The 21,034-nt window shown below is 37.4% G+C and overlaps 1 protein-coding gene across 3 annotated transcripts in view; it reads right to left on the bottom strand.

Annotated features, from left to right (window-relative positions):
- Positions 1 to 1,354: 1,354 nt before the first annotated feature.
- LOC127427262 (metastasis-associated protein MTA3-like) overlaps positions 1,355 to 21,034 on the bottom strand; it is a 40,782-nt gene continuing 21,102 nt past the window's right edge. Inside the window, exons 10-20 of one of the 3 annotated variants that reach the window (XM_051674752.1) lie at positions 19,844 to 19,918; positions 18,727 to 18,785; positions 18,490 to 18,611; positions 17,897 to 18,054; positions 15,883 to 16,105; positions 11,373 to 11,465; positions 11,107 to 11,289; positions 9,973 to 10,004; positions 7,176 to 7,300; positions 5,597 to 5,616; positions 3,273 to 3,399 (exon numbers count right to left, since the gene is read on the bottom strand). In XM_051674752.1, the coding sequence (XP_051530712.1) occupies positions 5,610 to 5,616; positions 7,176 to 7,300; positions 9,973 to 10,004; positions 11,107 to 11,289; positions 11,373 to 11,465; positions 15,883 to 16,105; positions 17,897 to 18,054; positions 18,490 to 18,611; positions 18,727 to 18,785; positions 19,844 to 19,918 (1,077 nt within the window). In that variant the 3' untranslated portion in view covers positions 3,273 to 3,399; positions 5,597 to 5,609. Of the gene's footprint in view, positions 3,400 to 5,596; positions 5,617 to 7,175; positions 7,301 to 9,972; positions 10,005 to 11,106; positions 11,290 to 11,372; positions 11,466 to 15,882; positions 16,106 to 17,896; positions 18,055 to 18,489; positions 18,612 to 18,726; positions 18,786 to 19,843; positions 19,919 to 21,034 lie in introns of all 3 variants that reach the window. The other 2 variants (XM_051674751.1, XM_051674750.1) reach the window with 2 other exon arrangements.

Here is a 21,034-nt window from a genome sequence, read left to right on the forward strand (position 1 = left end):
TACAGTAACATTGTTAAATAATGTTAACAAATGGAACCTTTATGTAAAAGTGTTACCGTAATTTTACTGTGTGGGGCATAAACATATAACTGCACAATATAACTTGCAAAAGTGTGTCAAAGAGCACTTTAAAAAAACATGGTATCGGTATTGGCCGATCTTAGTGTTAAACAATCGGAGACCGATATCGGCCTCACATTTCCTGACCACTAGTTTAAAGTTTACTCAATTCTCTTATTACCAGTTGTCAAAGCAAAACTGTTAATTTCACATTGAAATGAATGTCCTGCTTCCCAAGCTTCAGATCCAAGACATTTGTGCTGTTGACATTTCTTATTAATTCACAATGTGTTTCGTAGTAACGTACTGTATTATTCACTCTTCCCATTGCACATGCATATGAAAGTTATTAATAAACTAATAATCACATAAGTGTATAGAAATGTATATTCTCATACATTGTGTGATATACCAGGCTATTAAATGTTTGCAGTGTAACAATAGGCCTGTAGATAACATACTCCCACATTTTTGAAAATTTTATGAGAGTTGTATGTCACTGTTTCATTACATCTTAAAAGGCAAAGGATGTAAAGAAAGCTCAGATTTTTTTTTCTAAATTCGTCAGTATTTTCCAACACTTTAGGGCCCAAAATGCATTGTCATGTTTTTCTTCCAAAGAATGTTGGAATGGTGTTTATTTTACATATTGTAGGCCTATAACTAATGACACTAAAATGGAAAAAACAGGAACAATTGCTTTGAGGTCAGCTGCCATTTTAAAAACTGCTGCCATGTTACTTAAAGAGAAAAAGATTGATGAGTTCATGCATGCCAGAGTTTAATACAAAGTCACATGAGTTCAGTATGTGCAGGCAAACTTTGACAGACACATCATATTTATGCTGCTGACACATCTTGTTATGGAGGCTGTGCCTTCAAAAGCATTTGACTGTAGCCTCAATAGGATGGGTTTACCAGGGGTAAGTATAATTTGTTATGCCAAACTATATAATTGAATGCATGGTTCTGAGACACTCTGAAAGGAAAAGCCAATTCCTTGGGGTTGACAAAGTTCCAGCTGAGTGCAAAGAACAACAGAAAACGTTGACCTACCTGAGAAATAGTTGTTCCTTACACTTACTGGTCGGAATAAAAATAACAATAGTCATTTTCCCCCTCAATACCATAAAAAACAAAACAAAAAAAAACAGGTATTATTATGTTTATACTAAGATTGAATTAAATTGGGGACAGTGTAATTTTGTCCTATTAAGTTATATATTGTACATGCTTTTCTGTAATTGTATTCTTATTTTCTGCATTAATTTACAGTAAACAAATACTGAACTGCTTTTCGTAGTGCACAGACTTACAATCTGTACTGAGCTTTTTTTATTTAGCATATTTCAGTAAACGTATGACATACAATGAAATACAACATAAATGTATGAGGCATAAAAAATCTAAAGTAGCTTATCACTGTTACATGCGATATAAACAGCCTGGATGATGAATTTTAATTACGTCAACATTTGTCAGAGGTCAAAGGAGAATTTCTCATTTAAATTCCAGTTAGAAGAAAGACTAGTGCTTAAATGTGCTTTTCCTGTTTTTTTTTTTTTCTACTCTTAAGTCCTTATGCCAGTAATTTTATTTTTCAAAAAAGATAGCGCCAAATGGTAATATTGACAAAGATTTTAGTCTGTAATGTCCAGGGGACATGATCTGCAGCAGTTGCGTGTGAATTCTTTGAATCATTATAGCCAGTAACACAACGTCTTCGATTAAAGGATCTATTGAACATGCTCTCAGTTAAACACATTGTTTGAACTGAGGAATAACCAGTAGCTTGCAACATACACTGTCTGAAAGTTATGTCCAGTTCTCACTTAAATACAATATAAAACAGCTCACAAACTTGTACTTGTCATTATACACATAGAAGATATAGAGAAATAAATGAATCCCTTCATTGCAGAGCTAACTGAAATTACAAAGAGTACACTAATACTTCTCAAAAAAAAGTCTGTTGAGAGTGGACAGCATTGTTCTGTACATGATACTCATAAGTGGCAAGGCCACTTGTGGAACCCTGTAAGTTTAGACCCTACAGCCTTAGAATTCTTATCAAACACTTGCAGTGTTCAGAGTTGATGTTATAAGTTGCTGCCAGGTAAAAGTGTTCAAGTTAAGCTTGTACTTAAAGGGATAGTCCACCCCAAAATGGAAATTCTGTCATAATTTTCCCACCCTCATGTTGTTCCAAGAGAGTATTAAAGGAATTGTTCACCTAAAAATGAAAATTCTCTCATTTACTCACCCTGATGCCCTCCCGGATGTGTATGACTTTCTTTCTGCAGAACTCAAATGAAGATTTTTAGAAGAATATCTCAGCTCTTTAGGCCTATACAATGCAAATGAATGGTGACCAAACCTTTTAAGCTCCAAAAAGCATAGAAATATAGCATAAAAGTAATCCATAGGACTGTGGTTAAATACATATCTTCAAAAGCTATATAACTGATTTATGATGAGAACAGACAAAAAAAGTCACTCCTTTTTCACTATAAATTTTAACATCAGCAGACTCCTTAGAAATCATATTTTAAAGCTCTATTGCACTTCCTAGCACCATCTAGTGCTCTGCGCATGCGTTAAGCACTAGGAAGTGTAAGCTAGCTTGAAGTCATGATCGTGCCTAGAGACTTCAATGGCAAGATGTGCGGTGAAAAATTAGTTACATTTTTGTCTGTTCTCACCCAAAATTGATTAGATCGCTTCAGAAGACATGGATTAAACCACTGATGTTTTATGGATTCCTTTTATGCTGCCTTTATGTGCTTTTTGGAGTATCAAAGTTCTTGCCACCATTCACATGCATTGTTCTAAAAATCTTAATTTGTGTTCAGCAGAAGAAAGTAAGTCATACACATCTGGGATGGCATGAGGGTGAGTAAATGATGAGAGAATTTTCATTGTTGGATGAACTATCCCTTTAAGTAGAAGCTGCGATCCAAGAGGGTATTGAATGTACATGTATGATTTAAGTGGGGTAATTAGCTAAATGCATTATTATTGTGTGCACTGGAGCCTTTTGTCCAGAAGAGGAAGCAAATGTACAAGAACCAGAAAAAGAGGAATTAGAAGCTTTTTATCGGCCTGTGCAGTGCAGAATTTGGCAGCAAATGAAAAACTGACAGAAAAGGCTGTGGGAACAATGCAGCCTTGAGTCAGTCATGGATCACAATTGGGCCTCGCATCCGTAAACTGGGGTGAGGGGGTGCCAGTACAGGTATCTGCGCTGGCCCCTGAGGGACCCTACGCAGGCTGATCTGCTCACATGGTTGTCTACACGCTCTTCTTAACTGTGAACGGGAGAGCAGCCTCCTGGCTTTCCTGAGAAGAACAAGAGGATGAACAATAAATAATGGTCATTTAGAATGCCATCTTGCAAAACATCCCAGGACAGATTGCAAATCACACTTTCTGTATTGTCTTGGTGTTATTTGTGACCACAGTGGATATTTCTACTTTATCTATGCTTTTGTGGAATAAAGACCTTCTCATTATGGCCTAATTCAAGACAGTTTTAATTTTTCTAAAACAAATAATGTTTTTCAGTGTATGATTTCCTTTTTTGGCAGCTGTGTTTTTGCCATGTTGAACATGTTCTTCAGTGTTATAAGAATGATTAAATTAATGAAACAACTATTCTAAGAATCATGGCAATGAATTATAAAGTACATGACATTTTCACTGAAACCCTTGTGCTGTGCAACAAGTTGTGAATCAAATATTCATTTTGTATTCAGTGTTCCGTCCAAGTCTGGGATCACACACATTGTGTGTATTGTTAATTATTGACATGGTTAACAAGTTGTGCACAGACAGGATATTTCTAAAACATCCCAAGCAGAACTAACATGCATTATCATGTATTGCAAGTTTATGTGATCTTAACAGGGCATTTTTGTTTCCAAACCTAATCATTTTAAAGGCCAAATGTCAATTTCATCGACTGGGAAGATCCTGAACCCTCACTCTGAGCAAAGTCATGATGTAAATTTGTGTTATAGAAACTTCTGGAGGATCTGGGCCTCTAACACAGCACAATGTATTTTCCACAATAAGTATTGGTTATCATGATCACTTAACACCCCAGAGTCATGCCTTATAACAGTGTAATGTACGTAGGTTGCTTTTCATGAAAAAAAAATTCTGCTATATGTGAAATAGCCTAACAAACTGATTAACTCTATATATTGTATATGCACTCACAAATGGTGGAAACATTTATTTCTTTTTTGTTTTTCTTTGAATTTCAACAATTGATTTTTTTTTTCTTTTTTTTTTTAATATAGAGGTTAAATCTAGGCTACATGTACATATAGAAAATTTGTACAGATGTGTTTTCCTGTGCACAGTACATAGTTCTGCTCAGCTTGGCGCAGACATAAGAGCGTGTAATTATTAAGCAAAATAACAAAATTAAACATGGCTTAATGACATAAATAATGTTCTATTCATGATCGGGTCCATATAACAATGAGAGTAATGAAAGAATTGGCTGAGTCTTATTTTCATGCAAAATGAATAAGGCCGACAGGCATCCACAGGGGACAGCCGTTAGATTAGATTGGCCCTAATGAAAGAACCATGAACTAGGTCTCGAACAACAAAAGTATGCTTTCATTCTTTAATGTGCTGTGTACGTGTACTTGCATTTTTAGCACCCTACTTTATAAATCACACTACATTAACACAAGTACACATTGTGAGTAATTTAAATGAAACCACCACAAAGCCTGAATGAAACTGTGATTATGTTGAATGCATTTACACTGATGGATTTGATCAGTTCTTTTACAAAGTAACCACAAATGTTTAACACTACAAATACTAGGGTGACTGATTGAGAAATGCTCAAAGGTTGCACTGTGTAATACATTTACAACTGACACAACATAAGCATCTTCTGCAACCTGTTTTCTGATTTTATAACTATGCACCTGTAGAGTTTCCTGAAAGCTTTATTTCTACACCTGAAGGTAATGCAATTTCAGCTAGAAGGATCTGACAGTCTGTGATGGTGTAAAACTGTCTAAAAAATTTTTTTTTTTTTAAATAGGCCGAGCTACAGACCAGAACTCATTTGTCTCTAGGTCTCTCGCCTAGTTAGAGGCTAATCTTTCAGAACAGGGGCTCTAAATTTAGCCTTGCATCCGCTCTAGTGCTGGAGGCCAGAGGGAGCTGTGCAAGTCATGGCTCATATGGATGTGACTGTAATGGAAAAGCATTTTTCTTACATTTCCTCTGAGCTCCAGCTCACAACTACTTAGACTTGCATTTTCTCAACACCAAAGATATTAATACCAAATCTTCTGCTGCTGTGGGCGAGACATTATCACCCCACATTGAGTATAAAAACTCCTTTTGCAGGATGAGATGTCAAAAGCCACTGGGGTGCCACTTCATATCATATGCATAGTGTATTGGTTAACCCTGGATTTCATTTGGTCAAACATTTAATACATTTTGCAAGACTCCACAGGTAATGTGGTTTAGCCTTTGTGTACGGTGTGTGCAATCTTACCATGAGTAGGTGTCTAACAGCTGCAGCAACAAAATGAGACAAGCAAACAGTCACTAAATAGTAATCATAAAAACACTGTGATCCATGATACAATGGGGCAAATCAAAATGTGTCCAATTTCCACTGTACGTGTAATTTGTAATTGAATTAAAAACCTTATTTTTAGCTTAATTTGAATATCACTGGGTAAACACATATCACATCCAGTCTTTACTTTCGTCTACTGGGATGTCAATCATTTGCATTGTGGATGTGGAAATTCATGCAGCCTTAAATATTTGGTTAAATACGAGCCATTAAAGTCTGCAGCTTCTAATCCTTTTATATTTCATCTCTGTTGACTGAGAATTAACAGTGGATAACTAGTTAATCTTTTCTTCATATTACTGAGAAATGAAGATGACCATGGAGGAGGGACATCTTTGACCAGGACTGTATTTCCCAAAAGCATCGCAAGCTTAAGTTAATCGTAGAGACCATTGGCGCCAATGGTTTCTACGATCTACTTAGGCTTACGATGCTTTTGGGAAACCAGCCCAACTCACTGAAGTTACTCTACCTCAATGTTATGTTAGAGGGACATTTTCAAAAAGCATATCCACAAAGGATCTGTATATTTGATCTGGTATTTGTGTTATATTGTAAAGTTACCTGTGGAGTCTCTAGATTAAAGTCAACATGAAATGCCATTTGCACACTTTTTATTGCAGTAAAAGATGTATTTCTAAGTGAACCAGGATATTCAATAAGAAAACTGTAGGTTGGGACTTGATTTTATCCACTGGGAAACGATTGGATCTTGTAAAGTGGGTGTTTCATACCAGAAAGGAGCCAGATGGTTGAAGGGGAGAGGTTTGAAAATGTAAAAGGGATCGGTGGTTAGCCAAAAAGTTAAGTCAGAGGCAGAACTAGTTATTACAATTTACTAAAAGATTGCAAAAACAAACATTACATTTTTTTTTTAATAGTGTGCACTGATGAATCGTGCACAATAAGACCAGAAACATGCATAAACATGGTCCGTTTTGATTTCATGTTGACTTTAATACCAACCTCAATCTGAATCAAATCTTTCATTTTGTATTTAGTGTTCCGTCCAAGCCTGGGATCACACACATTATGTGTTTTGTTAATTATTAGATCTTTGTTACTAAAAGTGTCCCTGGCATCTGAGATTGACTGACCCATCTCCTACTTTGACAACTCCAGTTTAGACCCTCTTACCCGTCACTGTCACTGGGTATGACCAATGCAGTAATTACACATGTGCCAATCCTGTCACCAAGATAAGTCACTCTTAGGTGAAGGCTGAATCAAACGTATGGAAACTTAATCAGATGTGTCATGCCATCTCTGGGGATAATCTCTGCAGGTGCCAATCATGGAGGAACAAGGTAAGGGATGCTTTTTGACATGAAGTGTGTCTGCCCTGCTGTTCTCTATCAAATTTGCCATGAGTGCACAAAAAGTGTTTTTAGTGCCTCTCATTGAACAAGGCACACAATGACAAGTTTGGGTTTGAGGATTGAGATGCCATGGGAAATAGAGCCAAAATGGACAGAGATGTTGCTTTGCACACCTTGTCTCTCGGGAAACTAGGAAGAAACTGTCATCCGGGGCATCAATCCAGTTGGGTCGTCTTTTACGTAGCATCAGGCCACTGGCACGAAGGTTGGAGCTGCCAGTACTACTTCCATTGTGCTGCTGAAAGAGGGAAGGAGAGAGAGATCATAAACTTTAACCCCTATGCTCTTTTGAGTGACTTTACTGTTACAGTTGAAGTCAGAAGTTTACATACACCTTAGCCAAATACATTTAAACTCAGTTTTTCACAATTACTGACATTTAATTGTAGAAAACATTCCCTGTCTTAGGTCAGTTAGGATCACTACTTTATTTTAAGAATGTGAAATGTCAGAATAATAGTAGAGAGAATGATATATTTCAGCTTTTATTTCTTTCATCACATTCCCAGTGGGTCAGAAGTTTACATATAATTTGTTAGTATTTGGTAGCATTGCCTTTAAATTGTTTAACTTTGGTCAAACGTTTTGGGTAGCCTTCCAAAAGCTTCTCACAATAAGTTGCTGGAATTTTGGCCCATTCCTCCAGACAGAACTGGCGTAACTGAGCCTGGTTTTTAGGCCTCCTTGATCGTACACGCTTTTTCAATTCTGCCCACAAATTTTCTATTTGGTTGAGGTCAGGGCTTTGTGATGGCCACTCCAATACCTTGACTTTGTTGTCCTTAAGCCATTTTGCCACAACTTTGGAGGTATGCTTGGGGTCACTGTCCATTTGGAAGACCCATTTGCGACCGAGCTTTAACTTCCTGGCTGATGTCTTGAGATGTTGTTTCAGTTTATCCACATAATTTTCCTTCCTCATGATGCCATCTATTTTGTGAAGTGCACCAGTCCTTCCTGCAGCAAAGCACCCCCACAACATGATGCTGCCACCCCCAGGCTTCACGGTTGGGATGGTGTTCTTCGGCTTGCAAGCCTCACCCTTTTTCCTTCAAACATCATGATGGTCATTATGGCCAAACATTTCAATTTTTTGTTTTATCAGACCAGAGGACATTTCTTCAAAAAGTAATATATTTGTCCCCATGTGCACTTGCAATCTGTAGTCTGGCTTTTTTTTTGCCAGTTTTGGAGCATTGGCTTCTTCCTTGCTGAGCACACTTTCAGGCTATGTCGATATAGGACCCGTTTTACTGTGGATATAGATACTTGTCTACCTGTTTCCTCCAGCATCTTCACAAGGTCCTTTGCTGTTTTTCTGGGATTGATTTGCACTTTTCGCACCAAACTATGTTCATCTCTAGGAGACAGAATGCGTATTCTTCCTGAGCGGTATGATGGCATGGTGTTTATACTTGCATACTGTTGTTTGTACGGATGAACGCAGTACCTTCAGGCGTTTGGAAATTGCTAACGAGGATGAACCGGATGGTCCACAAATTTTTCTCTGAGGTCTTGGCTGATTTCTTTTGATTTTCCCCATGATGTCAAGCAAAGAGGCACTGAGTTTGAAGGCAGGCCTTAAAATACATCCATAGGTACACCTCGTATTGACTCCAATTAGCCTATCAGAAGATAATTGGCTAATTGCCTAAAGGCTTGACATCATTTTCTGGAATTTTCCAAGCTGCTTAAAGGCACAGTTAACTTAGTGTATGTAAACTTCTGACCCACTGGAATTGTGATGTAGTCAATTAAAAATGAAACAATCTGTCTGTAAACAATTGCTGGAAAAATTACTCACATCATGCATGAAGTAGATGTCATAAACAACTTGCCAAAACTATAGTTTGCTAATATGAAATCTGTGGATTGGTTAAAAAAAAAATTTTTAATGACTTCAACCTAAATGTAAACTTCTGACTTCAACTGTATATTTCGCAATGATGTACGTGTAAAAAATCATAATAGTAATTTCTTTTAATAAGTTCCTCTAACCTAATCAAAACCTTGTAGACAGATGTTATTGAAGCTTTAAGCATTTTTTACCACAAAGTAGGCATGTACTTTATTATAATCAGTTAAGATTTGGAAAAGTCATGAAGAATCAACCTGATATTTCAATGTTAAGTATGTTTTATGAGCAAGCAAAATAATTTTGGCCTTTCAAAAAACTACGTTTGCTGTTCAGTTTATGTTTCAGCCGTTTATGACCTTATAAAGGAAAACCGTATCGTTTACATGACCTAATATGTTATCGGCTTATTAGGCATAATGGGTATAAGATTGTGCATGTAAACGCACTCATTGTGATTGGAATGACACTCAAAATGTACAAAATAATGTCTGAATAAAAAAAACATTTTCTTATCTGGGTGTCTTAGGGTGTCCAGAGTGGGCTTGACCTATAAGTTTTTATTTTCAGGTATAAACATAATATCTATGGTGATAAAAAAATAAAATAAATAATAATAATAATAATAATAAACAATTCAGGCAATAAAACTATTTTAAATCTTCTTTAGGTTTTGGAATGACAGGCCAAAGATGAAGTACAGTCAACTGTATTTACATGCTCCCAGTCCTCCCATAAATATACAGTGACTGCCTTTGTGTTTGCTTGTTTGGCTGTTTCTCACTTCTCATTTCTATTTTACCCAGCCGCAATAATCTCCAAGAGTGGAGGTTGAAACTGTCACCAGAACCAATTCACAGCATCTATAGCATCTGCATATGAAAATGTTATAAGATGGAATTTCTCTCTCTTCTGATTTAAGCAACACAAATCATGTGATCTATTGTTTTCCAGGGCAGCAAAAACACACCAAATGTAATATTTAGAGATGTCTCTGCTTAAGCGTAACCCATATCTGCACTGACACCAGTGAATCAAAAGTTATTGATACTTACCAGAATGGGTCCCAGGATATGAGCTGAGTTATCTATGACAAAAAATTGTGAGAAATGAGTGATAATACAGTGATGAATGTAATTTGCCTTAGATAACAAAATCAAACCAAGAGGCATCTTTTTAATTACTTTTAACCAACTGGTCCTAGGGGTTTCATTTCCCCTCAATTGTAACCACAGGTGTAGATTACATTAAAGGAATATTTCACCCAAAAATGAAAATTCTGTTATCATTTACTCACGCTCGTGCCATCCCATATGTGTATGACTTTCTTCTGCAGAACACAAATGAAGATTTTTAGAATCATATCTCAGCTCTGTAGGTCCATACATTGCAAGTGAATGGTGACCAGACCTTTGAAGCTCCAAAATCACATAAAGGCAGCATAAAGGTAATCCAAAAGACTCAAGTGGTTTAATCAATGCCTTCTGAAAAGACCTAATTGGTTTTGGGTAAGAACAGACCAAAATTTATCTCTTTTTTCACTGTACATCTTGCAGTCTCTTGGCACGATCATGATTTCAAGCTTGATTACACTTCCTAGTGCTTGACGCATGCGCAGAGTGTTAGATGGTGCTAGAAAATGTAATCAAGTTTGAAATCATGATTGTCAAGGAGACTGCTGATGTCGAGATTTATAGTGAAAAAGGGGTTATATTTTGGTCTGTTCTTATTTAAAGATTATGGATTACTTTTATGCTGTCTTTATGTGCTTTATGGAGTTACAAAGTTTTGGTCCCCATTTGTTTGCATTGTATGGATCTACAAAGCTGAGAAATTCTTCCAAAAATCTTAATTTGTGTTAAGCAGAAGAAAGAAAGTCATACACATCTGGGATGGCATGATGGTGAGTAAATGAGAGAATTTACATTTTTGGGTGAACAATTCCTTTAATACTCTTAAAGGGATAATTCACCTAAAAAGGAAAATTCAGTCATTTTTCCTATCTCAATTTTCAGAATTTTCATTTTGTGAAGTTTTTGCTTACAAATTCTGTTTGTGCAGTCTTTCTTTAAAATAAATGCCACTTGGTTTGTCATTTTGCTATATAATGCCATACTGTACATTTTTAAGTGTGTCTTCAGTATTCAAAGACTTTTTGTGGTTACTGTGTGTCAGTAAGTGTGAGCCACCTTGTCCTGGTGCACCAACCCTCCTCTCTGTGGACTCGACCCTGCTATGGTGATGGTAGCTCCGTTTTCCCAACATGCCCAATGGACCATGGCTGGGAAGAGAGGAAAGCAGGCGTCGCTGGGGCTGCACCTGTAGGCCAGGGGTGCGGTGAGGCCGTTGAACATGAGGTGCTGGACGAGACTCTATAACAACAGAATATGAAAAAGTCACAGATGTGACCATATACATGGCAAGCTTCAGATAGCTCTAATATTATGCAGCTCACCAAGATACTGCAGGACGCTGGTCAGGGTGCTCCTCGGGGAGGATTTGGGCTTCATAGGTCGCCCTGTCATGCCCTCTGACACCCGGATCATATCTATTTACCAACCAGCAGTATAGAACAAACAAATGAAGACGGCTAGGTCAATGAGCAACAAAAAGTAAAAGAGAAACATTCTCAAACACACACACACACAACGTGAGGCATACTGAATATGTCCGCTTGATGGATGTTGCGGTGTTAAACCACCCTGTGGTGACTAATCATTCTGAGCCAACAACGATTTTCACAGGAGCAGCAAGGAGAGTCAAATACCATTTGCTGGGCTATTCGTTCTTTAGGCCCTAGTGAATATGTTTCTTCCCCCCTGAACTCCAGAACATTGATCTGAACACAATGAACCCATTTCTTCAGTGCGTTTTAAAATTCATTAAAACTCTAAAGGAGCTGAAAGTTGTTTGAAACTATTCTCTTTATGCAGTTCTTCTTGTTGTCTTGGCAAACCTGGATAGAAACTGTATTGGAGATGTACTGATATAACTTAAATTCATTACCTCTTCAACAATACATCTAATCTGGGGAAGAAACATCTGTGAAGTGGATGATGCATTATCTACTGACATAAAATCCATTCTTTAAATTGAATAAAAGCTCAGTGGAGATCTGTGCCTTGGGCGAAGAGCTGAAATAGGGGTTCTCTGTAGGATTTTTGTGTGTGTACCCAACTGTATGCTGATTTTGTCTCAAAGAGCAATTATAAACTGAGGTTTGAATTGCACAAATAACAAATGTTTTAGTATTATTTCTTCATCTTCAAATTATCATTAAAGTTGCAGGTGTGTTTGAATAAACTTTTAAGCTGATGTGTGAGATTTTTTTCAATGTTAAAATTCTCCCATTTCCCAGCCTAATATGCAGTCAAATATAAGCAAGCAATGTGTAGATCGACTTCTTCTAAAAGGGTAAACACTGTTTGAACAACTCGTCTGACACGGCAACATTGGCTCAACCAATGCTGTGAGCTGGGGGCGGGGCAATCGGTTTATACAACCAATGGAAGAGGAGGAAAGTTTCTAAAATCTGTTTAAAAACAAAGTTTTGCAATTCCATTTGGTGATGCTAATGGCACAGAAATTACGTATGTAACATTTATATAACAGTTACAATTATTTCTCCTATTACAGCTTAATAGGCAGAGACAACTATAATAATTCATTTGTACGTTAATTTTCTCGAAAACTGAAACCACTGTGTCCCTGTTGGTTTTGAGCGACCCGTGCAGCCCGACACAACAACACTGACTAACCAATGGTGTCAGTTTGATGGATTATTCCATGATTTTCATGCACAGTCTCTGATGGGCAGGCAAAATGTTGAACATAACCTTGTTAGCTTGTATGCTGAATGAGGCTGGAAAGAAAAAAAAACAAATGCAATGTTGCATTCACAGCAGGTCTTTATGAACTGACCGAAAATGTAAACACAAGTCAATGAGGGCACAGCAGGAGCCAGTTGAGCTCATTGTCGCCCTGCTTAGCCTTTCAGTGTGCGTGCAACAGAGTGATGGACAGGTACACAAGACACATGAAACTACAAAGACTCATAGGATGGTTTCAGCCATGTTTTTATTTGTTTTGGTTGCCCACAAGACATTCACACAAAGAAAAAGAAAACAAGACAAACCAAAGAGCATGCCCCCCAGGTTCACCGTGCTTCAGGACAGAAAGATGTCAGAACAACTTCTTATGGTTGGGGGTACATACAGACACGTGTCTGGGGAGGTGACAGAGGTAAAAATGGAAGCATAGAATGGATGTTTTGTATGATGGCAGGGGAGCAACACAAAACTAAGCAGAAAGGGGACATTTCAACCAAAAAGAAAGAACAACATGGGGGTGCATAACCGATGACAGAATTTTCATTTTTGGACTATCCCTTTAAGATTGGCCAAATGCAAAGCAGATGATTGGCTCTCGCTGTGTTCATATCCATCAAACACATATCCAGCGCTCCCTATAAAACTGACACATTTACAAGTGCCTATCAAGACGTATAAAATTAGAGCATGTTGCATATTTTAGGGTTTAAATTTTTTGATGTATTAGCAAAATGAATGCCAAAATAACTCGAAAGAGATCTTTCCCTTTCACTCAAACTCACCATTTAACAGATTCACTTTATTTCTTTCACCTCACACGCACTCTGACAGATTAATATCAGGAACCATTTAAGAACCTATACAAATCTGAAATTATTGCCATCATAAAATATTAAAAAGTTAATCTACAGACTACAGTCCACATTAAAAAGCAGCAGACCGAATCAGGCACTATCTGACACCACTGCTTAATAAATGCACATTTGTCATTCCCAAACATGGATCTAAATTGCAATGCACACCCTTCTCTTAAACAACTAGCCCAGAGCCATTTCTCCTTTCCTCCTCTTCAATTCAGTGTCTGCATTCTAGCATATTGTGCCAACGTAATCCTAAAACCCAATGTTCTAACCAATTGCTGCCATTGACCAACTTTCTTATTATTTTTTAATAGACTATTTGACAAATTAGACTAGAGTGCAAACTTTAAACTTCAAACTGCATGACGCAACACTTATTTTATTATTATTATGTCCCACCACTCGCTCTACCTCTAGTTAAATGGATCATCAACCTGCCAATAAAGAAACTGATGGCCCGTAATCCTTGCACTGAAATGCACAGAGGTTAACGAAAGTTCTCACAAATTAAACCTTCTTATAAAATCTCATTACAGACACATACTTCTGGCCAGCCTGTCAATGTTACTACTTGACAATTGATTAGTTAGAAACAACAGCAATTAAATTAGCTACAGTATATCTATATGCCTCCAGCTTAGTTCAAGAAATATTCTTTGGTTCTAAAGTACACCAGTCTGTCTTTAAAAAAGTAAAAATTACACTTTTCCTTCCCTCCATGTTCCTTGACAGTTATACTTTTGTTGATAGGATAAGTTAACGTATTGTGCAGTTCCATTCCATTCTCACAAAGGTACAATGAAACAATGGCAAAAGATTTCTAACTGTATTCAGAGGTAGTCCAGTAGAAACATCAAAAATTAGAGCTGTGGCATCACTGCACATGCACTAATTGCCATTTCACACTTAGTGGTTTGCATCTCTATTATTTTGAGAGATAGCTTTTGAATAGCCTTAATCTAGGGCTATACATCTTAGCACGCACCACTATAAATTCCTTGTAATTCTAACAAATAATCCTGATAATTCGTTTGATTTGTCAATAAATAAAATCTTCTGGTGCATTTTGTTAAAATGTATAAAGAAATGGCCAAAATCCAAATGTACAAAAAAGCAAAACCTTCCAAGCACTAATCATACAACATGTTTACGTTTTACCATGCAGTTGTTGGTAGAACTGTGTGGTAATCAAGCACCATTACTTAAAGTTTGCAGGTCAAAACAGAAGATGTTTGTTCTGAGCAAAAACCAAAGAAATCCTTCTTCCTGAATCAGCTATCCTGAGAGAATGCCCCTATAATGCAACAGAGTGCTATTCAGTCTTTTTTTAAAAGGCCAGAGACATTCCTTGAAAACTAAGACTAAACTATTTATAAATGTATTTATACACATCAAATGTACTGAGTAGTTTTTGACACTAAAATAAGTTCCATAGTATGTCTATCCAACCCTGAGACCACATTTATCTAGTTTAAATCCTTCTAAAAATGCCAATGACAAAAATATTTTCCATCTCCTTTAATGATCGTGCCAAGAGAAGCTTTAAAAACACTATAACATGAGTGCAGGGCATGAAATTTGGGGTGTATGGATGCAAAACCAAAACAGGCTGTCTTTTGAGTTCTTTTGCAAGAGGAACTCAAAAATATAAAGAAATAGAAATAATAAAAAAAAAAAAAAAAACAGTATCCCGTCAACGTTGTACATCTCCATTGTGCAAAATATAGCTTTCTTTAGGCAAACTCTCAATGTTGTCAGTGAAGCTCTTGATAAATATAAAGCTCAGACTATGATACACATTTCAAGTATAATGACAATTTGTGGTGCAATCAAGCAAGAGTAATTGGGCAATCAATTTAGTTATCTTACATGTCGTAAGTGCATACAAAAATCTCTTTGTCAAAATGAGAGACATGCTAAACATGTGCTTATGTTCAATTTAAACATCATAAAACCCGTAACCCAAGACAACAGGTATGGAACGAAAACTGAATTTGAACTGAACAGATGATTGAAACACAAATTATGGAGGACAGGCAGTCTTTATTGGAAACAGGGAGGAGGGAGAATACAAAAACTGAAATAATATAATAACAATAATAATAATAAAAACAGTACAAGACAGGAAGATGGAGGGTAGGAATGACAGCGAGCTGTGGAGTGGTGTGGTTGGGGAGCAGAGCGGGCGGGACAGTGTGGGTGGTGGCTGTGTGAGTGGGGGTGAGTGTGTGTGTTTGTACACAAGGCTGAAGTTAGGAATTTAAAGAGCTCTTACACTCCGCCTTTATGGCGCCACAGTTAATGGGCACAAAGGGCCGGCGTGCAGCCCGGCGCAGCCTGATGAGATCACGGCACATGTGACGCGCCAGCTTGGTGAGGCGTGTGGCCTGCAGCAGGAACGCCTGCTTGGTCTTCATGGAGGATTTGGGGCTGCCGCTGTTCCTCATCGGAACCATGTGGGAAGACTGCCGGGGGCCGTGGCCACGAGAACGTGACTCCTGTGGGGGAAAAGATGAGGAAACAAGGGAATGATAAAGGGAAAATAAATGGAGAGGCATCAAAACGAGCAAGCCAAAAAAAGAGCGGGAGAGAGAGAGAGAGAGAGAGAGAACTTGTTTCTAGCAGAGCGGCATGTTGATAGCAAAATTAAATTGAGTTCAGAGTTGAAACAATCCTCATTATGCCTACTTAGCTTCTGCACCAAAAATAACTGAAACTCTTGTTAAATAGATCAAGGCTAATGCTAAGGATTTCAGAATAACTTTATGGCGATGAAGAGATTACTTTTGTTAATCATTAGAAATGGAAATGTAAGAAATTAAATGATTCTGGTTCCGATGACATTAAAAGGGATAGTTCACTAAAGAAGCTGTGGGACTGATAGCCTTAGTCACCATTCACTTTCACTGCATCTTTTTTTCCAGACCATAAGTTAATGGTTACTGAGACTGAGCATTCAGCCAACCATTTCCTTTTGTGTTCCACTGAAGAAAGTCATACAGGTTTGAAACAACATGAGGAAGAGTAAATACGAGTTTTCAATACTGGGTAAACTATCCCTTTAATGATTTCAGTACTTTAATGATTTTGATAATTCTTTTAGTAAATGGAGATGATTCAACTAAGGTTGTAAGCTCACAACTAAAAACAAACTAAAAAAAAAGTATAATTTATTTTGCAGTAGTGGATTTAGCACCGTCCCTCAATTCCAGCACTTCCAGGTTCTTTTAGCAATGCAGAAAAGAACTGCTTTCAATGGGCACTTCACAAATAAAGCTGAAAATGCTCAAAAAGTGCTGTTTATGGCATTTAAACAGTTTCCTACAGATTATTGGAGATTTGAGATTCTTCCATCTGGATCAGTAGATTGAGACAAACTCAGGATTTGACATAAATTTGTAATATTTCCCACATCACCGTCATTGTTATTACGTCCTAACTGACCTGCAGCTGCTGTTGGTGGATTTGAATTTTTCACAGAGAAATTGCACAAACTCCGATCACAAACAGCTGTTCTTAATTTTGAAAGTGCAACTGCTGTGACAGATGAGGCCAAATATGATCCAACTTATCCATCTTATATGAACAAGACCACCATGAAAGATCTAACGGGACGAACAGGACCTCGTCTCAATCACTGCAGCGTGTACTGACTGTTTGTGGATGGATATGCAAATAAAAATAATGTAATACTTCTAAAATATGCCTGCATTTATTTTTTACTTCAGTACTTCAGTCTAAATTGGCTGTATGCATAATGTTTCCCGAATAATGTACTATATGTGATTAAACGCACATATGGATATCTGATGGAATTTTTATATGCCACATTACTCAAGCTTCAGAAGTGTGCTAAATGTCTGAGGATGTTTATTCATCAACATGTTACATGTATGACTAAATTACACAGGCCTATTAAATAAAGTTAAAACTGGTTTAGCCAATATTTCAGAAAGATCCAACATATATTTTTTTCCACTGTAAACCATATAAACTTTAACAAACATTATTGCATTATATAATGCTTAAGAGATTACAGCCCTGCTCATATCCACCACTGAAAGCTGCTCAAAAGAACCCAGAATCAAAAATTTTACCTGCAAAGTGACGTCATGGTAATTTAATTTATAGGATTCACTGTCAGGTGACAAAAACTTTTTTATTTTATTTTTTTAATGGAAGAATTGGTTCCTAAACCTATAAATCTTAAAACAACACACAGCTCTCCTAACAAACATATCGTATGCCTCATTGTAGATTTGTACTCTCTGAACACATTTAGTATTTACGTTGGGTGCAGGGCTTGGAGGCATTTTTTCTTCTACCCCCTCGGCTCTGCTTGGCATCTTCAGGCCACCATATTTTTTCCAGTACATCCAGCAGGATACGCACAGACGACATTGCATGTTAGGAGGACCCCAAGAGAACCACTGAGGAGACTGTACAGCTGCGAATGAAGAGCAGAGAATTTATGACATACAAACACTCTACAGGGTCTGATTATGCATGATGGCTCAGGAAGAGGAAATCCTCTTCCCATTCAATTAATTCTCAATCCAGTCCACTGAGGGAGCACCCAGCCTCAAGTGCAAATGGAAGAGAGGTCTAACCTAATGTTCTAGAACACAATGAAAGGATTAGATGTCGAGAGAGATCCCTTCTTGCACCAACCATGTGTTCATTAACAAAAAGCAATATTGATCCAGACTAATAATTGCTGATCACATGGATTGTGATGTTTTGATCTGATTGGAAGATCAAAGTGTGAAAATGTAGCATGCAGACTCCACTGATTACAGAAGGAGGGACATGTCCTCTGGAAAAATCATGAATTGATTGGATGGCTGTGTTGACTAATTAGGCAAAGAGGGTCCTTACTCACCAAAACAGCTCTCGCATGCGCGGCCGCCTCCGGCTGTGTGGAAACTGCCTGTGCCTGTTGCGCCATTCATAGTTGCCATCTTGCCGTTACTGACGGAGATCTGGTTAGGGTTGGGTTTATTGCTACAGAAGGAAATGCAAACGACATTCCACACTATAATCTATCACAGGAGAAAGTTTAGCGACATTAGTGTGAATATTGTAGAGGCCTTTGAAAAGCTGAAATGTTCACACTCACTATGTGGGGATGTAGACTTGTTTCAGTTTGCTCTCTGCTTCAGCTGCCTTCAGTCGTTTCTGTACAAATTGACAATCATTTAATATTCAAGATTCTGCCCTATTTCTAGGACACTAATCAACTTAGTGTGCAAATTTGTGACATGAACCATGTTAACTCCTTTGTACAATAGGTCAGTTTCCCTACTTCAATTGAACTATAAGATGATGCTCTTTGGAACATTCTGAAATTATGCTGAGATAAACATGGATCACCAGGTTTTGCACAAACATGTGGAGTTCATGCCAGTAAAACGGGGACATACCGAATACTAGGAAATTCATGTTATTATTTTTTTTATTAAACTCTTTACTCCATTTGCTGTGTCGATAATATAACTTGTAATGAAAAATTTGTATTAAAGGGAGTTCACCCAAAAATGAAAATTTTCTGATCACTTACCCTCATGCCATCCCAGATGTACATGACTTTCTTCCGCAGAACACAAAGATTTTTAAAAGAATATCTCAGCTCTGTTGGTCCTCACAATGCAGTGAATGGTGACCAGAACTCAGAAGGTCCAAAAAGGACATAAAAGCAGCATAAAAGTAATCCATACGACTCCAGTGTGTTAAATCCATGTCTTCAGAAGTGATATGATGGGTGTGGGTGAGAAACAGATAAATATTTCAGTCCTTTTTTACTTTAAATCTCCACCTTTGAGCAGCCCCAACCAGAAGGTGGCTGAATGTGAAAGTCTCTTCCACACCAGAATGTGGAATTGAAAGTGAAGATTTACAGTAGAAAAGGACTTAAATATTGATCTGTTTCTCACCCACACCTATCATATCGCTTCTGAAGACATGGATTTAACACACTGGAGTATGGATTACTTTTATGCTGCCTTTACGTGCTTTTTGGACCTTCTGAGTTCTGGTAACCATTCACTTGCATTGTATGGACCTACAGAACAGAGTTATTCTTCTAAAAATCTTCTGTTTGTGTTCAGCAGAAGAAAGTAAGTCATACACATTTGAGATGAGAGTGAGTAAATGATGAGAAAATTTTCATTTTTGGGTGAACTACCCATTTAAATTTAAAAAGTGTAACCATCATATAACTTGTAATGGCAGCTCACCTGTTGAACATATCTGTCAGTGGTTTTCCACATGTAATAATACTCGATGATGCTGGTCAGGGACTTCCATGGAAGCTGAAATAAAGCAGAGGACAAAGAAAGACCATGAGGAGGTTTTGTACCGAAGAAACAGCTCAAGTTTATTCTTCTAAAGGCTCTCCAAAAAGGCCTCCATTAACAAAATTCCACAAGAATGCTGATAAAAATAGAAAAAAAAAACTGTTTAAGTTGTCTAAATGTATGAAGCATTTATTCTGAGCATGTCATATCTGGAATCACATGCAGCCGCAAATGATTATTCATGAGCACCTGCTGATCGCAAGTACGCGTGAATGAAAAAGGCGAAATGAATGTAAGTAATCTTAATATAAAGCTGCTCAAGCCCCCACTTTTGGCCCACATCTATGTGAGGGTAAGCAGGGTGTATAAATGAACACAGAGGTGTTCAGTGCAGACAGCTGGCATTATAAGGAACACTTAGATCAACATCCTGAGGTGCTGTCTATGTATCTTTAGCACTTATATTTTTTTCTGCCTTTCTTTTGGTTTTTAAATTCCGTAAGAAATAAGAATGGGAATCATCAGAAATGTAAGGAAAAAATTGTAAGTATGAGCACACTGATATTATTGCTCCAAAATACTTTATTAATCAACTAATTGATTAATAAAGTATTTTGGAGCAATAATATCAGCAGTTAGTTTATGCGGACACTTACCACTGCATTGTGTCTTGCACCTGTGCCCAACTCTGGTTGGATGTGCATTGTGCATACAGTTGAAGTCAGAAGTTTACATACACTTAGGTTGGAGTCATTAAAACTCATTTTTTAATGACTCCACAGATTTGAAATGAGCAAACTATAGTTTTGACAAGTCGTTTAGGACATCTACTTTGTGCATTACACAAGTAATTTTTCCAACAATTGTTAACAGACAGATTGTTTTACTTTAATTGACTATATCACAATTCCAGTGGGTCAGACGTTTACATACACTAAGTTAACTGTGCCTTTAAGCAGCTTGGAAAATTCCAGAAAATGATGTCAAGCCTTTAGACAATTAGCTTCTGATAGGAGGTGTACTGAATATGAGGTATACCTGTCGATGTATTTTAAGGCCTACCTTCAAACTCAGTGCCTCTTTGCTTGACATCATGGGAAACTCAAATCAGCCAAGACCTCAGAAAAAAAA

This window comes from Myxocyprinus asiaticus, chromosome 36 (assembly GCF_019703515.2).
Source record: "Myxocyprinus asiaticus isolate MX2 ecotype Aquarium Trade chromosome 36, UBuf_Myxa_2, whole genome shotgun sequence".
NCBI lineage: Eukaryota > Metazoa > Chordata > Actinopteri > Cypriniformes > Catostomidae > Myxocyprinus > Myxocyprinus asiaticus.